The 23,196-nt window shown below is 40.6% G+C and overlaps 1 protein-coding gene across 2 annotated transcripts in view; it reads left to right on the forward strand.

Moving 5' to 3' along the window:
* Positions 1-17,776: 17,776 nt before the first annotated feature.
* TFDP2 (transcription factor Dp-2) overlaps positions 17,777-23,196 on the forward strand; it is a 40,897-nt gene continuing 35,477 nt past the window's right edge. The window contains exon 1 of one of the 2 annotated variants that reach the window (XM_074153143.1): positions 17,777-17,809. In XM_074153143.1, coding sequence (XP_074009244.1) covers positions 17,795-17,809 — 15 coding nt within the window. In that variant the 5' untranslated portion in view covers positions 17,777-17,794. The remainder of the gene's footprint in view (positions 17,810-23,196) is intronic. The other variant, XM_074153140.1, reaches the window with a different exon arrangement.

The following is a 23,196-nucleotide window of genomic DNA, read 5'->3' on the forward strand; positions in this document are numbered from 1 at the left end:
GTCCAGCTGCAGCGTTGGTGTCCCTTCAGTGACCTCCTTTGGGTGGCCCAGCTGCTTGAATCCTACCATGTACTAGAGATGGGGAGATTTTTCCTATGATGGGTTTTCTACTGAGGAACTCACCTCCCTTCTGATCTTTGAAATCTTTGGTATGTTAATCATCAAGGGAGGGTAAAAGGCACATATACTTCCCTAGGCATTTCTAAGAAACACAAAATGATTGTTGAGGGGTGAGTTGTGATGAACTTGATTGTGTACAAAGATATATTCTTATTAGTGGCCTGTTACCACCTTTTGGTTGACTTTCTAAGGAAGCATTTGACCCACCTCTGTGATAAAATTTTTGTGTGCTAAATTAAGATGAAATACAAAAACAAATAGGCTTTCAGTAGTATATTTTAAAAAAGTTAAAATCCAGGATTTTTGTAGCTGATGGTTCCTATCTAGCTTGTAGCTCCAATTGTTTAAATTTTATAAAGACCAAAAGTTCTATTATCTGGCACAGCTAATACAAATACATTAAAAGTAGGTACAGGTATGCTATCTAACTTGTAAAAATCTGTAACATTAGTATTTTCAAGCCCATTGTTAAATATTAGTTAAAAGGGGGTCAAAAGTCTATTTTTGAAGCTATTAATTACTTTTATATTTTTAAACAAATAAATTATAATTAAAGAAATATGTAGTTAATTATTCCTATGTATTTGTCACTAATCTTAAATCATAACTTCTCAGGAGTATGTGTAAATCAGTTTCAAAAATGTAAAATTATTAAACATTTTCACTTCAGAATAATATCTAATTCAAGCTGTGGGTGATTGTGTTCCACAGACACTGGAGACAAGAAACGTTTATAGATTTAAAATTATTGAAGAGGGCTGAAGAACTGTCATTCACTTTTTCTCGTGTTGAAACATGGGAGGTCAAACCACACTCCATTCCCTCAGTTTCTGAAACAGTCATCTGCCATGAGTTGGAGCATCTACTCTTGCTGTGTTCTTCTTCAAACTAGACCTCAGTTGCCTGTCACCCTTAGCTTAACATATTATTTTTCTTATTCTGTAACTTTCTGCCCTTCAGCCTGTGCTACATCTTGGCACTTTTTTTTTTTTTCTCTGGGTATCCTTCAAGTTGCAAAGACCATTCTCTCCTGAACCTACTTAATGGGAATCCTGAACCTCAAGTCCAGAAACAGGTCTGTTTGCTGATTCTAGTAATATGGCAGACTATATGATCTATATGGTTGATAGCTCTATAGACACTTCATTTTTTCTCCTTTTGGACCATAAAATATGGCTGTCCAGGTGCCAAGACTCTTAATATAAAAGTCCATTGATGAGGTTCCCTCCACTCCTCCTCCTGCTGAAGGTAAGAACCTGTAGTTACAGGGTATGTGGAACACTTGCTTTGCTTCAACACCTGTGTTTAGCTGGTGATTTTTCTCTGTCATCTCATCCTTGCTGCTAGAGAACGTGCTCATTGGCAAGAAGGTTCTACTAGGCCAAACAAAAAGGCTTTCAGTCTGGCATTTTGAGCAGACGTTTGTGGCCTCAGTGGCTGATCCTCTACGCTTTGTTCTCACTGAAGGAGTTCAGTTTCATCAAAGTCTGTCTATGAATAATGTCCATCTGTTAACCTCTTAGTGAAGGCTCCTTGACTTATGTTTGGTTAATAGTTTTGTGGGTTTGCTAGGCTTGATTAGGGTTCTCACAGTGCCCAGAACGGAGCTCTAATGGGAGCTGAATCTGATTCTGTTCAAGTAGCTGTGCTGAAGGTAGCTAAGCTGGCCCCGTGCCTTATACACCACCTTTACTGATGGTGGTTTTCATCCTGGCCATAGCATGGCTTGAAAGATAGGAGATACCCAAGACATTACATAGTCCTCTTGCTCTGGATAATGTCCTAGAGGACCTGTTCTGGGTAACTGTTTACCACTGTTGTTGTTTAGTTTGAAGTAGGAAATTTAACCTGTTTCTCTTTGGCTAGCAAATCTAGAGGAGAGAAGCTTCACGGCAAATAAAGGGTGCAAAAAGGCCACAGGAGCCTTTCAAATGATCCGCAAAGTTGTGTGTTCTGTTGTGGAGAGGTTCAAAGTAGTGAGTAAGTCTCTGAAACAAACAAGGGGTGCCTTTAAGTCTACCAAGATTGAGCAGCCTTTGGAGGTTAGAGCATCTGCCACAGCTTGTGACACGTAGTTGCCCAAAGACTGACCAGACTAATAGACACCTTGAAGAAAAGTGGTTGCTGATCGCTAAGCCTCTCTTGCTTATCTGTCAGAAGAAAAAATGATTTTATCTTCCCAGGAAATTTTTAACATGCTGATATCTTAAAGTGGTACCTGTTAATTGATAATAAATTTGAAATGAGCTTTAAGCAATTAGATACACTTTCACAGGCGCTTTGCTATCTCGATTTTTGCTACACAGAAGGGCGTTAAGACCATTGTAGAACCTCACTCACACTAACTTTTATTTAAAATGTGACTGCGTTTACTGCTGCTGTGTTAACTTGTATTTAGGTTTTTGCCTCAGGTGGTTTTCATCAATTTGAAAAGTATATACAACTTTACATTTGCTATCATTTGATACATTTATTTGGTTACATTCTTATTTGATTACATTTGCTATTTATATTTGATAGTAGAGGTAACAATACAAAAATTATAAATATTAACTAGTTTGGAGTTTTATCATTTTAAGAGATACACCGTGTTGAGGCTGTGAATGTTTTAGTTAGGATTGTGTGGGAATGCACCTCATCAGGCATGTGAAGATAGAAAATTCATGCATTAATGGGCTCTGGGCATCCTGCCGTCGCAGATACACATGGTGCTGATGGTATATAATTTTGTCCCAGTTTGGCAGTTTTATCATTCGTAACAACATGTAGTGCTATTATATATGTGGGGACTACGTGGCATGAAAAATCCCTTTAATGTTGGAGGGATCTTGCTACTATAGGAGTAATTATTGCATGTCAAGAGGAAGGGCGGATAAAAGAGTCTTCGGATAGTTGAAAACAGTGAGCCAGCATTGTATGAGTTTTCTTACATAGCTAAGAGAATCAAGACAGCTATGTTTAAAATCTCACTGTAATGAACTTTACCAAGATTTTTGAGTACAGTTTTCATTTTTTAAGCTTTTTTTTCTTTCCTGTAACAGCTAGTTTTATGTAAAATTAATTCAGACACTCTCGTATGTTTTTTGACGAGCATTTATACTTGCTTCCTTGTCAGAAGAAAGGAAAATACTGAGTTGGTGTTTCAGCCTGCTGGCTGCTTTTTGATATAATCTCTGTAGCAACATCCTTTTACTAGTCCCACTATTTCCATGATCAGGGCACAGCACAGAGGTGCACTAGCTGAACAGCAGCCTTGCGGGAAAAGCTAAGAATAATTTCTTGCCAGTCGGTGGGGCGTGGAATAGAGGGTGTTTGTGCCCTTACTGGTCCAAGCGAAAAAGTACAGGCAACATTGTGATCCCTTCTTCGAACAAACAGGTATGTCAGTACTGCAGGTTGGGTCGGGGAATATGGTAGGGCTTTGACCCAGAAGTTGGGTAGCTTTTTAGTTAAAGGCTTTATAGGGAGTGGGGGCAAGTTCAGCAGGAGAGGAGAGGTGCAGGGACTGTTTAGGGTTAGCGTGAGGGTTGTGGGCTGGCAAGAAAGCAATGAAACTGGCAAACTCTGAAAAGTAATGTGTTGTGAAAGGGGAAGGTGGAGGATCTGAAAGGGATCTGACTGGCCAGAGCGAGCAAGATGGTGTTCTAAAGCAGACCACTGACCCTTTCTGGAAGGAGACATGAGAACTTCCTGTAGTGTGCGTTTTACTGTAAGGGGTCACTAAGCCCATGCCCTTGCATGTCTAAAAAAACAATTCCAAGATGTTTTTCAGTGCAGCCCTCATTCTGAGATACAGTTTGGGATTTGTGTAAGTTCTGAAAGACCATGTATTGGTTTAGAGTGCTACAGAAGTGGCATACTTACCCTCATGCAACCTCATGATTGTTTCAGCAGCTTCAAACTCAATAGTGTTTATATGTAGTCATCTCGTTCTGCAGTTTGCTGTTGAAAGCAAATGCAAACTACAATAGTGACCTTTTCTGTTTTTTTCTTTCCTTAATGGTTAAAATGCCAATTTTTCATGTTCATGATCAGTTACCGTATCTGACTTCAGTTCATCAGTGTTTCTTGCAGAAAAGTAAATAAACCAATGAACTAGAGAGATATTTGAAGCATAAGTGTCTTTATTGAGGCTACGTTTGAGTTCAAGTATTTGTTTAGCTCGGGTGAGTTACGGAATAGTGCAATAAACCAGGCAAACCAGTGACTGGTTTGCCGCTGTTTTGCTTCCTTCTCCAAGGCAGTGCGTGCCTCCTGCACCCGTGGGGGCATTCTTCAGTTGCCTTTATGTACCTCTTGTGACTTTACCTGTTAGAGGGGTCTCTGAGAGAATACACAATAGTTTGTTGGATTATTTTTTTTTAATGCTTTCATGAAGTTATCTTGCATAACACTGCAAATATTGATAAAGGTCTTGTTGCATGCGAGGAAAGCATTTTATAGAGGATGAAAAGAAACTAGAACCACAAAGTCAGCAAATTCCTGGGCACATGGTAGATTTTCCGTTGTGAACTATCCCACTGAAGTACAGATATATTTCTTGCTTACTAATTTTTTCCTTAGTCCTTCCTTTAAGAACTCTATTTTACAGACTTTTTTTGATGTTTCTTCCCTTTCTAGTAAAGAAGATAGGGTCAAATATATCTTTCTAGAGAATTCAATATCATCTGTAAAGCAAGAAAAACACAATTTTAACATGTTCGGTCTACTCTGCACGGTCTAGAGGTTTCTAAAACATTTAAATAGTGTTTCTGGATCCACATAAACCTTGTTTTGCTCAGTTTGTTCAGTGGCATTAAGGCGACTGTTATAGAAAATTGAAAAATGGGTTACTGCATGCCTTGGGTGTGTACAGGAGACTTTAACAAATGTTTCATCATTGCTTGGATGATTTTGTTTGTAGTGCTATTTTATTGGTTTTTTTTTTACTCCCAGGAGTGTTTTCTATTCATATTCTCTCTATAAGAATACTTAATCCTGCTTTGTTGACATCAGTTTTTTTAAAAAGAAGGGGAAATGTAGAAAGCAAATACTTTTTAAAGCTTTAATAACGGGGCCTGCAGCTGCCGCTCCCTTTCCCGAGGCGCGCAGCAGGCGGTAGCCGCTCGCCACCACCGTCCCCTCTTTGTCCGCCAAGAGAGCCTTTGTTTCACGGGAGGGAAGTTACGGAGCTGTTGCGGGGCACGGCAAGAGGAAACCGTGCCCGGGCTTCGCCGTTTCCCTCCCGCCGCGGCCCCTCAGCTGGCTCCTCCGCGCCAGGGGCAGGGACGGGCGCTCACCTGAGGCGGCCAAACCCCCGGCGGGGCTGAACTTCGCATCCTCAGGCCGCCGGCTCCTCTCAGATAGGCGGAGCGGAGCCCGGCAGGGCCTGTGCCCGCAGACGCTGCGGCGCCGTCCCATGTCTATAAATACGAATCTATATACTTTATACCGACCTGCAGCACCCCGCCTCAGGAGGGCGGCGCCGGTGAGGGCAGGTGCGGCCGGCCGTAGCTGTCAGCGGGCGCGGACGGGCGCCCGGCCCCGGCGGCCCTTCACCCCCGCCCGGGGGCCCTGAGGGGAGGCGATGGCCGTGGTTCTGGGACGGCCCCGCCCTTCCGCCCCGCCCCCCTCGCTGTCTCCCCGCGGATTGGCGGAAGGCGTGTGTACACACACGGGATCGAGCCAATAGCGCGGGGAGGGCGCCTGACCTCACGCGGTGCGGCGGCCAATGGGTGCGCCCGCTTGCCAGACGCCGCCAAGCTTGTGCGGGGGAGAAGGACCCGGGCAGCGCACGGCGAGGCGGCGAGTGGGGCCGGGCGCGGGGGGGGGGGGGCGGCGGCGGCGGCCGGGCTGGAGGCGCTGCCGGGGCTGGCGGACTGGCCCTGGTGGGCTCCCGTCTGCAGGGCCTCCTCGCCGGCGGCGGGTGCGCGGCGCCGGCCCGGCCGAGAGGCGTCGTCGGCGCAGCGGGGCCGGGCGGAGCGGCGCGGAGCGGCTGCTGCTGAGGGGCCGCCGCCTCGTCGCCTCAGCGCCGCTGTCTAGGCCCGGCCCGCGCCACCGCCTTCCCTCCGCCTTTTCCCTCGCCGCCGCCTGGTCTGCGGGTGAGCGGGGAGCCGGGTGGGGTGGTGGGGGGGCGGTGAGGGAGGGGCAGCGTCTTTCTTCCCGGCGGGCAGGGGAGTTGGTTCCCCCGTTCCGCGCCCCGCGGCGTTTACCAGCCGCCTCCTCCCCCTCGGTCCCGTCGCCGCCCGCCTCCCCCCCACCCCTCCACCCCCACCCCACCCCCCCCGCCGTCTGGCGGCTCGGTCCCGTCGCCACCCCCCCCCGTTGCGCCCCGGGAGAGAGGCGAGCCGGTGCCTGACACCTGCGGGCGGCCGCGGGGCGGCGGCGTGCCCGGCTGGCGGGTGACAGCCGCCCTGCGCGCCGCCGGGTCGCCCGCTCCTCCATTGTGGGGAGCGCGGCGGGCCTGGGCCGGCAGCGCGGCGGGTGCGGGCGGCCGCCGCGGTGGGGCAGGGGGCGGGAGGGGTGGGAAGGGGGCGACCGGTCACCGCCGTGAGGAGTCACGGCTCAACAAGGGAGCGGGGGAGGTCGCGGCCGTACGAAGTGTAGCCTGAAGTTGGGAGCTTGGCGGGTGTGACTGACGGGCTCTGCCGGGGGAGGGCTGGTCCGGCAGCAACAACAACAACAAAACTTAATGGAACGGCTCTTCCCGCCCCCCCCCCTCCCCCGGCCCCGAGCTGCGGGCCTTCCCTCGCTCCCAGCCGTGAAGGGTTCGGCGGCAGAGGTGAATCCGAATATAAATACCGCCTTTCGAAACGGAGAACGCAAACAATAGGAGGAAAATGCGGAATAAGCAAACTTCCTTGAAATGTGGAAGAAAACCGCATCTGAGAGCGTGCTCCCTCGTTGAGTGAAGGGATGATGCTGAGCTATATATCAGAGGTCGTGATGTTTTCCTCTGTAGAAAGGACTTCAGTTTTCATTTTTTCTGTAAATTTTTGAATTGACAAAGTGAAGAGTTTAATAGGATTTAACATGCTGTGTAAAAATAATTTAAAAATTATTAGTCAGTTTTCATAATTTGAAAATCAGTTCAATTATTTTCATGACTCTTCATTAATACTTTTACCAGCTGATAGATTATTTTTTTTTAACTACTGTCATTAATGTAGCTTAACTATACTGACAGAAAACAGCAAAACACTGGAGGTTGTGTAATGTAACTAATTGCAACTTGATATAACCTTTGATTAAAAAATAATTTTATGATAGTATAAATTGATGCTGTTAAAAGGAAAATTAATACATTTTTCTCCATTTCTTTACCTTTCCCAAGTTAACTTTAGTTCATTTGATTATATTATATACTGTCTTACACAAAAAAAAGTATGATTTGCATACATGGGTCAAAGACTCATGACAGATAACCAGTGTTATGAAACAAATGCAGAACTGTATTTCACAGCCAATATTTGTGCCAATGCTAGGTGTACTCAAAGATGTTTTGTACGTAGGGAAGTACTGAATTTCAGGAACTTCTGTTCAAAAAAGCATGTAAGGTGCTAACTACAACACTTTGAAGAAACATGAAAGAGTAAGGAGAAGTTTGGATCATAGAAAAGGAGACCTGACTGGAGAGGTGGTCTTAAGAGGAAAAAGCGCGCAGTGAGTGTAGTGCCTGTAGAAGAGAAAAGAGTAATAGGTCAAATGATTTAGTTCTATACTAAGGGAGAAAAAAATATTTAATGTTAGCAAGATTCTCTCATGGGTGAACTTAAGAGTGATCTTATTTCACTGACAAATTGTTGGCCTTTCTTTTAACCACTTCCTGTTTGTACAGAAATCACTTTTGTAACACAACAAAATGAAACCATTTGACTTGTACTATATTGATGTAATTAACAGAAGACATATACCACTGACAGGAATGCTCTTTATTGCTGCAGAGGGTTCTGACTGGCAGCCTCGCTTTACAAACTGATAAGGTACAGTTTTCAATGCAGCATCTTGACAGCAGCTACCCAGTGTAAAGGGGAGGGACCAAACAATTCAGCTGGGCAAAAGGCACAGTGATGTTTTGGAAGGGATGTCATTACTACAGGAGAATTCTTTATCTTCCTCTGCTCTCGTGTATATTGGAACTAATGTAGGGGTCTCTTGTGCATCTGGACATTCTTCCTGGACGGTTGTGAGCACCCTCACAGTGAAGATCTTTCAGTTGGTTTGGCTAAAGGTGTTGTTATGGGTTTAGTGAAAAAATGGGAACGAAAATTGCAGCTTTCCATCGCCTTCTAAGAATTCATAATGTTACTCAGTTTAAGTGTGCACATCTCTTCACTGTGCCTACAGCAAAGTTTAGTGCAAATCTCTAAAAGTGATAGAAGAATCGTGACCTGATACAGTTAAGGGAGGAAAGCTGCTGCCCATACTGTCTAGGTGGTAATATCTGAACTTCTGCATCCTAATGACTTCTTTAGTTATAGCTAGCCTAAGTCAGTTCTTGGAATTGCATTTCTTCCGATGAGCTACCTTAAAATATCGTTCTTGGGGTTGTCTTTAATAAGCAACAATTTCTTAAATTGTCGGCTTTTTCTGCATACTTTTTTGGTGTAATGATTATGAATTTCTCATTTACCTTTCTGATTGCATTCACAGGACATGACTACTAATGAATCAACAGTGAGTCTTAGAATAGAGAAAATAAACTGTCTAGTCCAGTGTGAGGAAATAAATGTGTGGAGTTCTCGTGTGCAAAGCCAAGAAGCCACTGAAATCAGACAAGTTTATCATAAAATTTTAGGCATTCAGTGGAAAACAACCTAAACATCTTGGTGTGGTAACAGTACACATACTGCATCAAAGCTGATAGTGTAAACACCTGTTGCAGGATCTGAAAAACTAGGTATATGCTCAGAAATACTGTAAAAAGGTGCAGGCATGGCAGGGAGTGACAGATCTGTAACAGCTTCCTGGTTTGATTCTTCATGTGGTTTTTTGTAACATCCGGTATTAAAATGAAATGAATTATTTTCACCCCCTTGTTGATTTGTAGGCTACAGCTCTTTTGCAAGAAGGTGGGGCAGTAGTAAGTGATCTTACACTTGTTTCATTAAAAGAACTTTACTGCTACATTTTCTGATTTCCCATGTGCAGTGACAGTTTCCAGTAAAGGACTTTACAGACTGTTCAAGTTCGCTTTTATACTTTCCAGTATTAATAGCATAAAAATCAGTCTAAGCAAATCAAATTGAATGCCTATGGTAGTTCAGTTTGCAAGACTACTATATGTTATATCTGCTAATAATGTGTATACTGGTATATACTAAAATATGCATTAGTGGAATCTGTAACAAAAGCACAGCTTTCTGTAATATCATATTTCTACTGAAATACAGAGTAGTAATTAAAGGAAAAGGCATGATATTTGGAAATAACTTCTAGACCTAGCTATTCACTTGGTACTGTTGAAGAAACTTTTTGCTTTTCAGAACACCGTTTGCAAAATCTGCAGCCTACGAAGCCACTTTTGAGAATATTTGTCTTTACTGAAACTTATAGAAATTTTCAGATTTTGTCAGCAGTAACTTGGCAATAAAATAATGCTTTAGCCAGATCACATTTAGTATTGGCTGTCATAATAGAGACTGAAACTAAGCTCCGAAAAGATTAGCGTTTGGTTTTGTTAGTAGGCTTGGTTGTTATCTGCAGCAATTCATGTATTGGCACAATTTCATTCTTTCTGACTTAGCAGCAAGTGTTAAAAGAGAGGTAGAAGACAACTTGATATTGTTAACTTCCCAAATCACTTAAGCATGAATTGCCAAGGGGGCTCCTTTAGAGGTGTCCTTGAAGGCACTATCCAGATTTATCATGGCACTGTGATCTTCCTGATTTACAGTCCTTGGGATATTTGATAAACATGAACAGCCAAGTTTTTCACAAAATTTCTAAATATGCTGTTGGTTAACATAGCTGCTAGAAATAATCCATTTTAAAAATGGATTTTATAAAGGTGATGTTCCTTTTCTTTTGACTGGTTTTACATTATTTCAATCAGCGAGACGTGCCCTGACCATCAGGTTTTACATAAACAATGGTAAGAAGAAGCAGTGATGGTAGTTGTGATTATGCTTCTCCTATTCCTAGATAGCAGATCCTTTCCTATCTGTGAATGGAGTGCCTGTCTCCCGAACACGGAATTTTTGTTAACTTCTGTAGACCGAAGTCCATTGGTGAATGTAATTCTGGTCTTGAAGCTTAATTTCTTTTTTTTTTCTGTGGAAGTTAGGGCATGCTCCTCGGTTTTTCAGGTCAGGTTTGTCCTGTTTCGTCAGGTTCCTGTTGCTGCCAGGTTTGTCTCAGTTTGTGTGGGAATAGCAAATGATTCAGTTCTGTCTTTCAATGTCTGTAGTTCTTTTGTTCAACGGAGTCCCTTACGAACCTCTGTCGGGTGACTATATCGTCTGCAGGGTGCATGAATAGGTTGCTTTGAAAGGAACTCATAATCCATTTCCCCATGGTAGGTGTTAGCAGATGTGTTCTGCGTGAGTAAGTGACCATTTTCATTCACTGTTTTGTTATTGGGAATTTCAGCCCAAGATGTAAGTGGGAAAAAATCAAGAAAAAATAAGGTCATATGTTCAGAGTGAAATTGGCAGGTTGCTGTGGGTACACACTGTCTTAAGTCTATGAACTTTTAGTGAAGTTGTATGGATGAATTCTTCAACTTGGTAGGAGCTATTATAATGATATTTGTGAGAATTAAAGTCTTAAAGCAAATGTATCAGTATATGCTCGTTAAAGCTTGTGAATGCCAATGCATTAACATAGTAAAAGTCACCTGTAAACCATAATGGTCATGCAAGTATTAAACCTTTCCCATATGAGCAATACTTGTAATTACCAGAATAACTGTAATTGACCTGTTGTAGAGATTATGGTGGTAACACGACCAATAATTATGAATGAGATTAGGAACGGCAAGTGAAAGTGAGGTTATGTCCCCAGAGTGAAATCAAAAACCTTTGTATGCCTGGGCTCTCCATTTATTGTAAGGAAAGAGTTAGGTAACTTTTCCCTTCACTATAAACTTGACCTTGAGACTTGAGAAACTTGAGAAATATATTTCTGTTCTCTTGAATGTGCAATCCAATTGCCGTAAGATTCAGTTTATTTAAAATTCAACTTAAAATTGCAAATACATTTAAACAATTTTTAAAAATCAATAACTTCATACACAGAACTGACAAAATTTCAAGCTGTGTATTGATTCTGTATAACAGCAGGCTTCAGCTGTCCGTCAAAAGCAAATTATTCATCCTGCTTCTCGCTGTATAAGAAATTGGGAAAGCTATGATCTGAAGACAAAACATGCCACTTCTTCCTAGTGGCTTTTTGAAGCTTGCACACACTCCAGTGAACTCTTAAAAAGCGTGGAGTAGTCTTCATACAAACAAACCATATCCAACTTTTTGCCACATTTCAACCCATAAGTAAATTTTCAGGAGATCATAAATGCTTTTTTTTTCAGAAACGGACTCATGACGTGGTTCTGCAAACCAGACTGAACTGATCGAAAAGCTTGCTAAATCTGAAGGGTCCATCCTGTCCGGTGCACAGGCCTAGATGGTCATCTGAGCTGTTGGGGGTTGCAGCATATGGAAGACTTTCTTCTTCCCCCTCTCAGTCCCATTGTTGCTATTCTGACAGGATCAGACCTAAATTGGCTCACTGAGGGGATCAGGTGGAAACGGGAGTTATTGAGAGCATGTAGCAAGGAGGAGGAATGGAAAGTGAAAGGAGCAGGGAAAAGAGGAAGATCCTTTTTAGCATGATAGTGGTGGTAGGATTTTACATCAGCGCAACTTGTTTCATGGATTGCACACTTTAGGTAATTTTCTGTGCTGTAGTCAGTATTTGAGAGCTTGTGCATCACTAGAAGAATCCCTTTTTGCCTTTGTTCTGAATTATAACTAAGGAAGTATGAATTTTTTGTAACCTTTACCCTTCGGTGTATACTGTCATGGTCTTCATGCAAGACTGGAGCTAATAATGGGTTTAAACTGGAACAAAGCTTCTAGCAAATTATAAGGAAAATGTAGGAAATTGTTATTACTAAGCCACCCTCCATCATCAAGTTCTTTATCCCTATATAACTTGGTGATCTTTAATCAAATTGAAATATAAAATTCTCTTCAGTTAAGTGGATTGTAAGATCTGTCTAGCTGCGGGTGTAGACAGAAGTGTATCTCAGCAGGATGGCTGAACTGTTCCATGTATTTGTCAACATACTGATAACTCTGGAAATTTTAAAATCTCAACATTAAAACTCATTACAAGACCAGATTAATATCTACAGCATTCTCTGAGGTATCATAGAGTATATGAACTGGTGGTAGCAAGAAGCTTGTTTGAAGTCTCAGTAGTCAAAAAGATGCTCTTTTCAGCTGAGCTTAATTGAAAGAGGAGTATTATTGGCAATGCACAACGACTGTCTTACCAAGGTATTTTACAGTCAGTCATATAGATCACTGAATTTTTTTCAAATGTCAACCCATTGCTAAAATGAATTTTTTTAAGGCAAAAATACGTTTGTGAAAACACAGTGTGCTCTTTACTCTGAAAGGAAGTCCTACCTACCTCTTCCCACTGAAGCAGTAGACTCCCAAATGTTGTGCCCTGTATAGTAGTCAGCTATGGAAAAATCCCTGGGCTAGAAACCTAGTTAGAGAACAAAAGATGAGCTTATAAAATAGATCGTCTACTTAAAAGAACTGCAGCTAAATTTTTGTTAATTCCAAATGAATCTGTGCATATCTGTGCTGTTAAAAATTAGTTGTCTGTAAAACTCAAAAAAAAGTTTTAGATCATCTTACTTTTTTAAGTGCTGCGTGTTATCCACGTCAAACCCTGTGTACTTTATCTTGAATGACAGTAAGCTGGTTTGGGGAATTAAAAGAGCCTTCAAAGGTTCAAGTACTTGGGCATTATTCCACGTTTAATGTAACGTCCTCCTTATTTAAGCAATAAGGGACATGCTTCACTGCATTGATTTTGAAATAAGCCACGAGTGCTGTTCCTGTTCTTAGTTTACCCCTAGTACTTGCATGACACTGGGCATGCCTAAGAGCATCCCTAAGAGACTGAGTCCCTTGAGGGAAGGAATATCTAGTTGCAGGTTGATGGGATTTGGGTCTCAGCACTGTCAGGTCTGGACAAGCAGCAGAACTGGAGGCTCAGCAGTGCAATTAATCACATGGAGACTGAACACTTTCATCTAGGGGAGAGATAGATTACAGCTTTGGATTTTATTCCTGTGTTGTGTGCTCTTGTCACTTGTACGTCCACTCAGACCTGTTTTCATCCCTGTGTTTCAGGATATTCGCTAGCCTCCATCAGCAGGGCTTTTGCTAGTCACGTACATGTACAACAGTAGGAGTAAATAGAGCGAGTAGTGGGAGTAATGGGGATATTACGTTTGGGATCAAGTCTGAGAGTATTGAAAGGATTGGATTCATTTGTTGCCTCAATATATGCTGCGTGAGGCTCATAAAGGGACATTGCCCCTCACATGCTTTTAACAAACCACATTAAATGTTCGTTTTCATTATGTAGCTCAAGTGCTACAGTTTATACTAACTAAGCTTCCATGTAGGCCTTGTCTGTTTTTCCAGGTTCTTTCTACTGTGTAAACTTGAAATATAGTTACTGCTTTTGTCAAGGAGTCCGTTAATTTGTTCTGATGATACATTGGCATTTTGCTCAATCACAGTAATTTAGGAGAACCTGGTCAATTGGTTTTGTTCCTTCTGATTTCTTGTGTGTCAGCTGGTTCCCACAAACTGCTAGGTGAGATCTCTACTTTCAGATTAGGTTCAGGTAGTTATGTCTTCCATTTGCATCTTGGTTTAAAGCATCATGCTGATGGGTATTCCTGTCTTTTGCAGTTTGTAGGCCAAAGTTATTTCTTCTATACATAAATAAAGGATAAAACTGGGACTAAGTCATTTGAAGAGGATTCAGGAAAAAAAGTTGATAAATCAATGGAATCTTCTTATAGAGATGTAAAATCTGTAATTTAAATTTCAGAAATTTGATAACAAAGTTGTATTTCTGTTTCTTGGTGTATCAAGAAATTAATCTGTCTAGTACCTACAGATATTTTCACTAAACCTGGTACTTTTTATATCTCAGTTGCTTTAAAAGGAGTTGTACCTAAAAACATTCCAGCATCCAAGATGAGGAAACACTTCCTGGGAGCAGGTGGATTTCTGATAAGTACTTTGTAATTTTGAAATTTTACTGGTCTGAAAACTGAGACACAGTGAAGCAACATATGTGTAACAGGTGGTCTAATCCATGTAGATGCTGTGCATAAATTAGTGGTTTAAAACTGAGCTTTTACTGATTAATAAGGAATCTTTTTGTTACTGCTGTCTTCTGAAATCAGCTTTGTAGTACCGTAGCTGGAAAGTTAGTTCTATGGAGAGGGATGTGAAGAACATAAACTAATTTCTAGTGGACGGGCTGGCATTACACAGGCTTCTTTTTCTTGAAACTGATGACATTTTCTTTCCTCTTAGCTGACCCAGTTAATTGGAATCATTTTCACTTTGCAATACTCTTGATCAAGTAAATGAAAAAAATAACTTCTTGGTGATGATAAAAAGTGTTCTAGTACACTAAAATATCTCTACAGCTTTTTCTGTGTATCATGAAGACTTTTCATCGTAAACAATTTAGGTAACTGTCCAATAGTTGTCTTAATTTGTAGATACTGATGTAATACATAAATGACACCTTTCGTTGTGAAGTGGAAGTGGCCTCTGGGACTGGGGAGAATCTTTGTGTGGTGCGGGTCTACATGAATGTGTGATATGTGAAGTACTGGTAAGAATTTAAGAAAGCTAAAGAAAACCAGGGTAAGTTTGGTAAAGCTTAATTTTCAGGGGCAGAAAATAGACTGTTATGGTAAGAGACTAGTCTTTTCTACTATTAGGTTTTAGCCAATATGTGTATTTTAAAGGGCTAATTTAAAAATAAAACTTTGGACCATAGAAAATAAAACTATGAAGAAATATAATATATTTCTGCAGATAACTGTTTCCTGTTTTGCATTGTTTCTTGCCATGGGATTCAGCGTCAGTATCACTGACGCTTCAGAATAGATCTGGCTTTTAACTTGTAACGAGAATAGATACAGGTAAACACTCTTGTACTGTTTTGTTGTTACTAGAACTTGATTATCTGGGCTTTTGTAAATTTAATGCCCAAACTGGCTGTTTAATGTCATTGGCATAAGTGATTAGGTGACATATGTTCTAGGAGAAACTACAGCTCAAATACAAAAGTCAGACAGTTCGCTTGGCTCCCTGTACTGTACAATATTTGACCAAAAGGCAAAATTATGGGGAGCGGATTATAAACTAATTCTTAGATTATGAAGGGACAACCTTAGTTCAAATAAAGCAATCTTTGTGCCTCATGTGCTTTTGGCTCTAAACTTGTCTTTATGCAGCTTCATTTCAGTAGAAACTAGCTAAAGAACAAAAAGGTTGAGTTTTATGTTTCTCTATCTGTGTGGTGCAAGCTGTCAAACAGCAATTGGGAATGAAGAGAATCTCCATTTTGAGGCCATCTGTGTAGGTTCTTTTGTCTGAACCTGACAAGAGGTCATGGCAGATGGTGGGGTCACAAAGTCTGGCTTCTCGAGCTTGACAAAATGTGTTCATAAAGCTGGAAGAATACCAACTGTTCGTACTGGCTGAAGAGCATTGTGGCAAAGGATTGTAATAGTTTATGGCCAATACCTTCTGGATCACTAAGCTTGATAGCAAATAACTTGTCAAAGATGAAACTAGTTTGCTTATTTTTAAATGGGTTAAAGCTGCTTAGTAAATGTGTTCTTAACTATGTTTTATTTGAGTAAATTACTTGTAAAGCCTTTTAAAGCAAGAGAGGGAGGTCAGACTGCATCATGAATTTTGGCCAGAGCTCCAGATGATGTATTTGGAGAGTTTCTGTGGAAGGAGGAAGGTGGAAAAAGAAAAGGCACATAGATCATAATTTTCAGAGACGATGCAAGGATTCAGTATTTGCTCTTTGCTGTGGCCACTGTAGCTTTATGGCTTTTCTGTGGCTCTTCAGTTTTCAGGATTGCTACACATGTCCAGTAGCCTCTTTCCCCAGGGTGTGAATATATACCTCTCTGTAGTGTCCTCTCTGAAGGCAGAGAAGAACACTTCTTATTTTCTTGGATGTTTTGTTGTGAAACTAAAAGTTTTCATGGGAGAATGTGTTAGTAGACAGAATTATGTGGTATTCACATGCTGGAATAGCTGCTTAATTACGGCTATGATAAATTGAGGCGCTAAGGAAGATAAATACAACTCATTCAAAAGGAAAGGGAGAACACCTTTAAGTTGAATAAAATGTTTTCCCACTAACTCTAATAACAGTTTAATTGATATGATGTCTGAATAAACCAAGAAATCTATAGGAACATCCTAGAATTTAAAATTCTTCTGGATTGTCCAAAACCGGTAATGCAGTGATGGTAGGGTTCCCCATTAGCTGTGCACGCTAAACTATGAAACAGTTTTCGGCACTTTTCTAGAAGGGAGGTAAAGACTGGCCGTTCTCAGACTTTGTGTAGGTTAAAATAGAGAGGAAATAGCATGAATTGCACCCTGCTCTTGTAGCTGCTGAGTTTTGCTGAAAATGGTTGTGATTCATATTTGGTAACTGGTTTAAGCATCTTCCAAAAGATACTGCTGAATTGATTCCACTCTTGAAAGTGTGAACAATTCTCCCTCTCTTATACATCCCAGCACAATTCAGATGTCTTTTGTAGTTCATTTTTTAACAGCAAGTACTTATAAAGTACTTTCAAAGTACTTAAAAGCTTTGTGAAGTTAATTCTGTCTTTAAAAAGATGTGTACTGCCAGCATTGATTTGTAACTTCTTTTCTTCTGGTTTCTGGAAGACTTCTGGAAGCCTTGATTTTAAAAAAGAAATTGCTTTAGGGATTTTTCAGTATGCCAAAATGTTTGTCTTTTCCTGGAATTCTAATATTATAATTCTAATTACATAGGGTTAACAAAAAAGCCAGAAAATATTAAAAAGAAGAGTTTGAACTGGAATGTGTTTTCTTGGATGTTTCCTAAAAGTACTTAATGTTTGCTGTGTATATTCGTTTCATAGTATATCCTACTTTTTGTCAAGATTTTTGGATGTCTGCAGTAATGGAATTAGAAGCTTTCTCTGTTGTTGGAGGCTAAAGACACAATGGAGAGAATTCACTTCCATTTTCATTAGATGCAAATGATTGCATGATTTTCATTACAAGACTTTAGTAATGGCATGACATAATTTGCTACCACATTAATACAGTTAGGCCTCCATGTAAGTTGGGCCTTTATATATAAGATTACATCTCTGCATATTCCAAGCCATGTTTATTTTTATATCTGTGCAGAACCTGACTATTGTGGTGATTGATTTTATCAAAAAGTAAAAAAAAAATAAATAAAAACCTCTTCTCTGGAGATGCAGGGTTTCAGCTAGAGAGGTAACTGAAAATATATTTTAACTAAGATGTTTTATTAACTTTCTTACAGGATGTTCATTTTGAAGATTCTCTGAAGATGAAAAGGGATATCTTATGGTTTTACAGAATATAAAGCAATACTGTCTGACATGACGGCAAAAAATGTAAGTGTAATTCTACAACACGTATTACTTTTTATATTGGTGTGCTGCCAGTCACTTCTGCCTTTCAGAATTTGAAGGTCTTTGTGTTTGATTTCTTGTATTTGCCCATAAAAGAAATCAAACCCAAAGACCTTCAGATTCAAAAATGTTGTCCAGTTTTTGTATACCACTAATGTGTACTCCATCATCTTCTACAGTATTTTGATAAATTTAAACTGGTTAGAAGCTCTTTAAGGATGTGGAGTTCACTCAGCTATAGGTCAGGTTAATAACTGGGGCAATGCTCTATGCTATTTCCTTATTGATCCTTATGGGTCCCTTCCAACTTGAAATATTCTGATTCCTGTAACATTGTTTCAAACTTACCAGAGAGCTTCTCATTTTGTGGAAGCATCTCACCTTTGCATCAGAGTAAAATCCTTCTACTGAGTCCGAGTCTCAAAACTAGTTACTTTACTAATGCTGGTACACTCTTGGTTTCTAGAAGTCTGAGGCCCTTCCTGTTCCTTTGCCTGCCCCATTAACAAGCCTGGCTAGAGGCTCTATATTTGATTCCCCTATCCTGAGTTCTGGGGAAGCTTATGAAATGTCTAACATCCTGACCTTAATTTTCTGCCTAATTAGCTGTGCTTCCTGAGGTACACAGTTTGTATAGAGAACAGTTCTGATTAAGCTTTGTGGTCAGTGAGTTGAGTATGACTTTGCCTTTGGTAGGGCATCCTGCAGTCTAGTTAAATCTGAACAGGTTTAGGAACCGATGTCACTAAAGAAGTACCCCACAATAAAAGTGCAGGGAGCCCTAGGGTGGCTCTCTGTTTAGTAGCTGCAAAAGCTTTTGTGCGTATTTGGTTAGATTGATGCCAAGGGGCATAGCTTGGTTAAAAAAATTCTCAAGTCTTGGAAATTTCTGTTTGCTCTATTAATAATTTGGTTTGATGTGTAGTCCTAGGTAAGGTTTTCAGGTGTCTTATGTCTGACTTTGATTCAAACTGACCAAGCCAGAAAATAAATTGGCGTGTATATGCAAAGCCCTTTGAGTTGCTTATTTCATAGGCCATATTCAACTGTAGTATAAACAGGTAATTCTACTGATATATGTGGAGCAGCTGCACAAATCCAAATCATATGTGATTTCGACCTTTCGTTCAATGCAGTCAAAGGATAAATACCAATGCCAATAAAATCCATGGAGTGTTGTGTTTTAGAATCATAGAGTGACATAGGTTGGAAGGGATCTCAGGACGCCATCTACTGTGGTGCTTTGCATAAAGCTCTTTGATACTTGAATTCAGAACCCAGTTGCTTGGTGCTTTGTTAGGACTGCTCAGGGCTTTGGGTTTTGAAAACCTCCAAAGACAGACATGATACTCAGTCTGGGTAACCTAGTCTTGTGCTGACTACTGAAATATGTTTTTGTTGTTGTTCACTTGAGCGCAAGGCTGTAGTTATTTTATAGAATAAATATTTTATTGGGTTGAAATTTTGCATATTAAACCATGCAAACCTAGTTATTTAGTTAATGTTTATGGGTTTGCTTTTAAAAAATCAGTTACTGTGGTGCAGGTGAAAGTAGAATTCAGTTTTGTTAAGTATACATGTTCAAAGGATTTGCAAAATAAATGTGTAAAAGCAAGGATGGTCATATGCTTTCTGTCCTTATTTGTAGCACTTCTTCAGAATTTCACAACCTTAGTTACTCAGAACTGCACACTTGGGCCAATAGTGTCAGCCCTAGTGTTTTCTATTGCTATTAGAAGGCCCAAGGGTGCTTCTGAATTTGCGGAGTTCCAGGGTTGAGCATATGGCTATGGGTTTCTGCAGCCTGAAACCTGTTTCAAGTGTAAGGTTAGTGTTTGTATGTTATACTGTCTGAAATATTTTAATGATCTGCAGTGTGAGATGAGGGAGAGAGCTTCTTTGCAGAAGTATTTCCATCTTTTTTTCTTTTTGTTGAAGCATCAAGGAAAGGGAACTTTGAAGTACTAGAATTTGGACATCTTCTGGGAAACGCTAAAGGACACGTATCTTTCATCAGACATGTACACCTCAAGAAGCTGTCAACTCTGTGTTCTGAAATCACTACCCGTCAACTGGGACACAGTGGTCTAGGGATGTTTTGCCGATGCATGGCAAGAGCAAAATGCTGTGAGCTTAGGCTAAGAGGTCTTTGCATCTCACATGCATAAGCTGTGTTGAGCAACCTTGTCTCCAAGGAAGCTTTCACTTCAAGCACATGGCAAAAATGTTTCCATGGATTGAATGTGCATGTGAGATGATTAGCATTCTCCATCACTGTTTTTCCTTGCTAACTTTTTGAGTACATGATGGGAGGATTATCAAGACGGGGCTTACTGCACACTTTCTCTAAATGCAGGATACTTTCTAGTGTCTGCTTGTGGAACATTGCTTATGGGCAGCTTGGCCTTCTTTAGAAAATAAATCCAACCAAAACCAGCTATGAATAATAAAACGTTGAATAAAAGTTACAGATTCTCTTGGAGATGAGATATTTCCGTGCTTACGGTACACATTGTACCCAGATGTAATTTAAATCACCCTGTCATAATGGGTTAATTCATTCTTTGCTTATATCATAAAATGTATTTTTCTTGCCTGTTTTGTACTTCCATTCCCATCTGTCCTTCAGGTAAGAAGGCATTGAAACAGTATTGAGAAACAGGGAAAAAATGAGTAAATTCTCATGGTAAATTTATTTTTAGGAAAAGATAAATTATATGACTTAAGCAGATTATTTGAATAAGACTGTTAGTTTTGATTGCCTGATCTGAATTTATATACTTGTGCTTGTAAAGTTATTTGTCACTGCTTCTCAGAGGGCAGTTGCCTTGTCATAGATGAGGTCAGTTAAATGGCTATAATAGCTGTCCTTTTACATGTCAATGTGGAAGAAAACAGTTTAACTGTTGGTCAAGAGGGCCTTAAACAAGCCTTAACACCTGTCTTAGGAAACTCTTCAAAAATGATGTAAAGGACACCAGCTGTTCTGCACTGATAGTCCATGCGTGTTTCTTTAGTTTATGATAAGAGTGGCCTTTTTTGGTCCTGAGTTGTTTCCATAAGTGATAGTACTACACCATGTCTACAAGTGAGTTTATTAGGGTTTATGAGTATGAGAAAACAGCTAGTTAATGGATTCTCTACCCATTTGCAACTTCTACATGCTGTAATCTGGATTAATTCTAGGGCAGAGAGAACAAAATCTTTTCAGGTTAATAGGCAAATTAATTTCTCTAAGGAAAGGGAAGGATTGCAGGTGGAGACTTGCTACCTGAATAGTATGTCAAGCAGTGGAGAAGGCTGGTGAGCTACAAGAGCAGCTCGTGACAGTTTGCCCCATCCAAAACTCTGGTTGTGATTCTTTTTTTCTTTCCCCTCGCCCCATTTGGAAAATTCGAAGTCATCTACTAGGAGAGGGGGAAAAAACTTGGTGAAAACATTCCATAGGATGCAAAGGCCTGCCAAGTGCTTGTTTCGTCTTACTTCATGGCTGGATTCATCTTGCTGCAGATGGGCAGAAGCAGGAGGTCCATCTCCTGCCATACCCAGTAGTCCACACACTCTGGGGCAGTGCTATAAAGCAGAAATACCACGCGAGCCGTACAAGAAGTAATAAATGATACCTATGTAAGTGTTGGATTGTTTGCTGGTTTCAGTTTAGGAACCAAGACAAGGAATGACAAGATTCCCAAAAGTAGGGGGTGGTACGGTCTCCAGATAACAACATGGCCTAGGACCTGTTTGACATCAAAATGGAATACTATAAAGTTCTTGTTCTGCTGCAGTATTGTAGTATTGCATCACGCTTTGTTTCCTCTGAGGACTTAGTTATGATAGTTCTTCTGCAAGAGAAACAAATTCCGTTAGATCTGCCAGGCTTCTTATTTAAGTTCTCATGAAATTCAAGTTTGTTTTCAAGCTCTTATACATTTAGATACGAAGATTATAAAATTGAGAGAAGTGCTCCTGTTCATTGGATGCTCTTTATAAATGTGTTACTAGGGCCATCATAATGATAAGACATATTTCTATGCAAACCAAAATCCTGCTGTAATTTTCTATAATTTGGATCACTAAAGTACGGGATACAGAAAAAAAAAAAGGACTCAAGTATTTTGTTATAGTTCCTTAAATATTGAACCAGTTAAATAATATAAATCTTTCAGGGAATTAAATGTAAATGTTTAAATATTCATAACGGCTGGAGAGTCATCTTGGGCTGACGGTGCATATGTATATCATCTTCAGTGTTTAGCTGAAGCACCGGTATGAATCAATAGGGTTATAAATCTAGAGCTGAGGGTTCAGTTGTGAACAAATTGCAGTGCTGTCTTTGAATATGTTCATGAGAATTGTAATTCTTACCCCTTCTCTTGGAACAAGTTAAGGCCCTTATATCTAATACTTCGTATTTATCCCTGTGGGTCCCTGTTCATTCTCTGAATTAAAATTTTCTCCTATTTGTGTTCTTCTATGTCTTGCAGTGGCAAGGGTCCAAGGGAGAAGCTGATACTGTTATTAATTGTGCAAAGGCAGCAGTAGTATGATCGAAGAGTGCTGGCTCTTCATCTTGGCTTTGCAGTCGCAATGCCCTTTCAATGCTATATGCTATTCAATTTACTAACCTTTCTGACCTCTATTTTGAAGATATCTTCAAGATTACATTTTCAGTGTAAGGAACCCTAACATGAGCTTTCCTTGCTGCCCAAGCACCTGGGGGGAAGAATACTCGAATGCTCCTGTTTTCTTTGTGGACGTGCTACCAAAACACTATAGGAGACGTTTGACGTTTGTTTTCATGTCTTCCTCCTCTTTCCCCTGCTCAAATCCAGGCATTCCTGTTCGAGTCCTCCCCAGCCCTGCTGCATTGCCTCTGCACCGCTGCCACCTGCGGGGGAAAAAGGGAAAACAGAGAGGAAAAAATGAGACAGTCTTGCTCGGTTTCAAAAGCCACTTCTGGTGATGCTGTAATCTGCAACGACCAAAGCACTTGGTTGCCCATTGGAAATAGTATATGACCATCTGGTTGGGCGTGATAGGAAAGAGCAAGTCTGATACAGACAACGCTTGAGATAAATTGATGAACTATATTGAGCATCTCTACAGGCTTGTTTACAGAAGCACGTAACTTAGCTCATTTCGGCAGTATTCTATGACCAGGGTAGGGCAGCAACAGTTAGCGTTCAGATGTTGCTCCTGATGGTGAAAAAAATCTTAATAGAAGTAGTTGCAAAAGAGTCAGTCAAAACGCTTTGTGCAGATTTTGCCCTTCAAAAACTACTTGCCGAACGCAAGCTCTCTAGTGGAACGGAGCGATTAAATGCTTGTAATAGGTACTTTTTGTTCTTTTGTAGCCTATTCTAGTGTTA

This window comes from Numenius arquata, chromosome 9, assembly GCF_964106895.1.
Source record: "Numenius arquata chromosome 9, bNumArq3.hap1.1, whole genome shotgun sequence".
NCBI lineage: Eukaryota > Metazoa > Chordata > Aves > Charadriiformes > Scolopacidae > Numenius > Numenius arquata.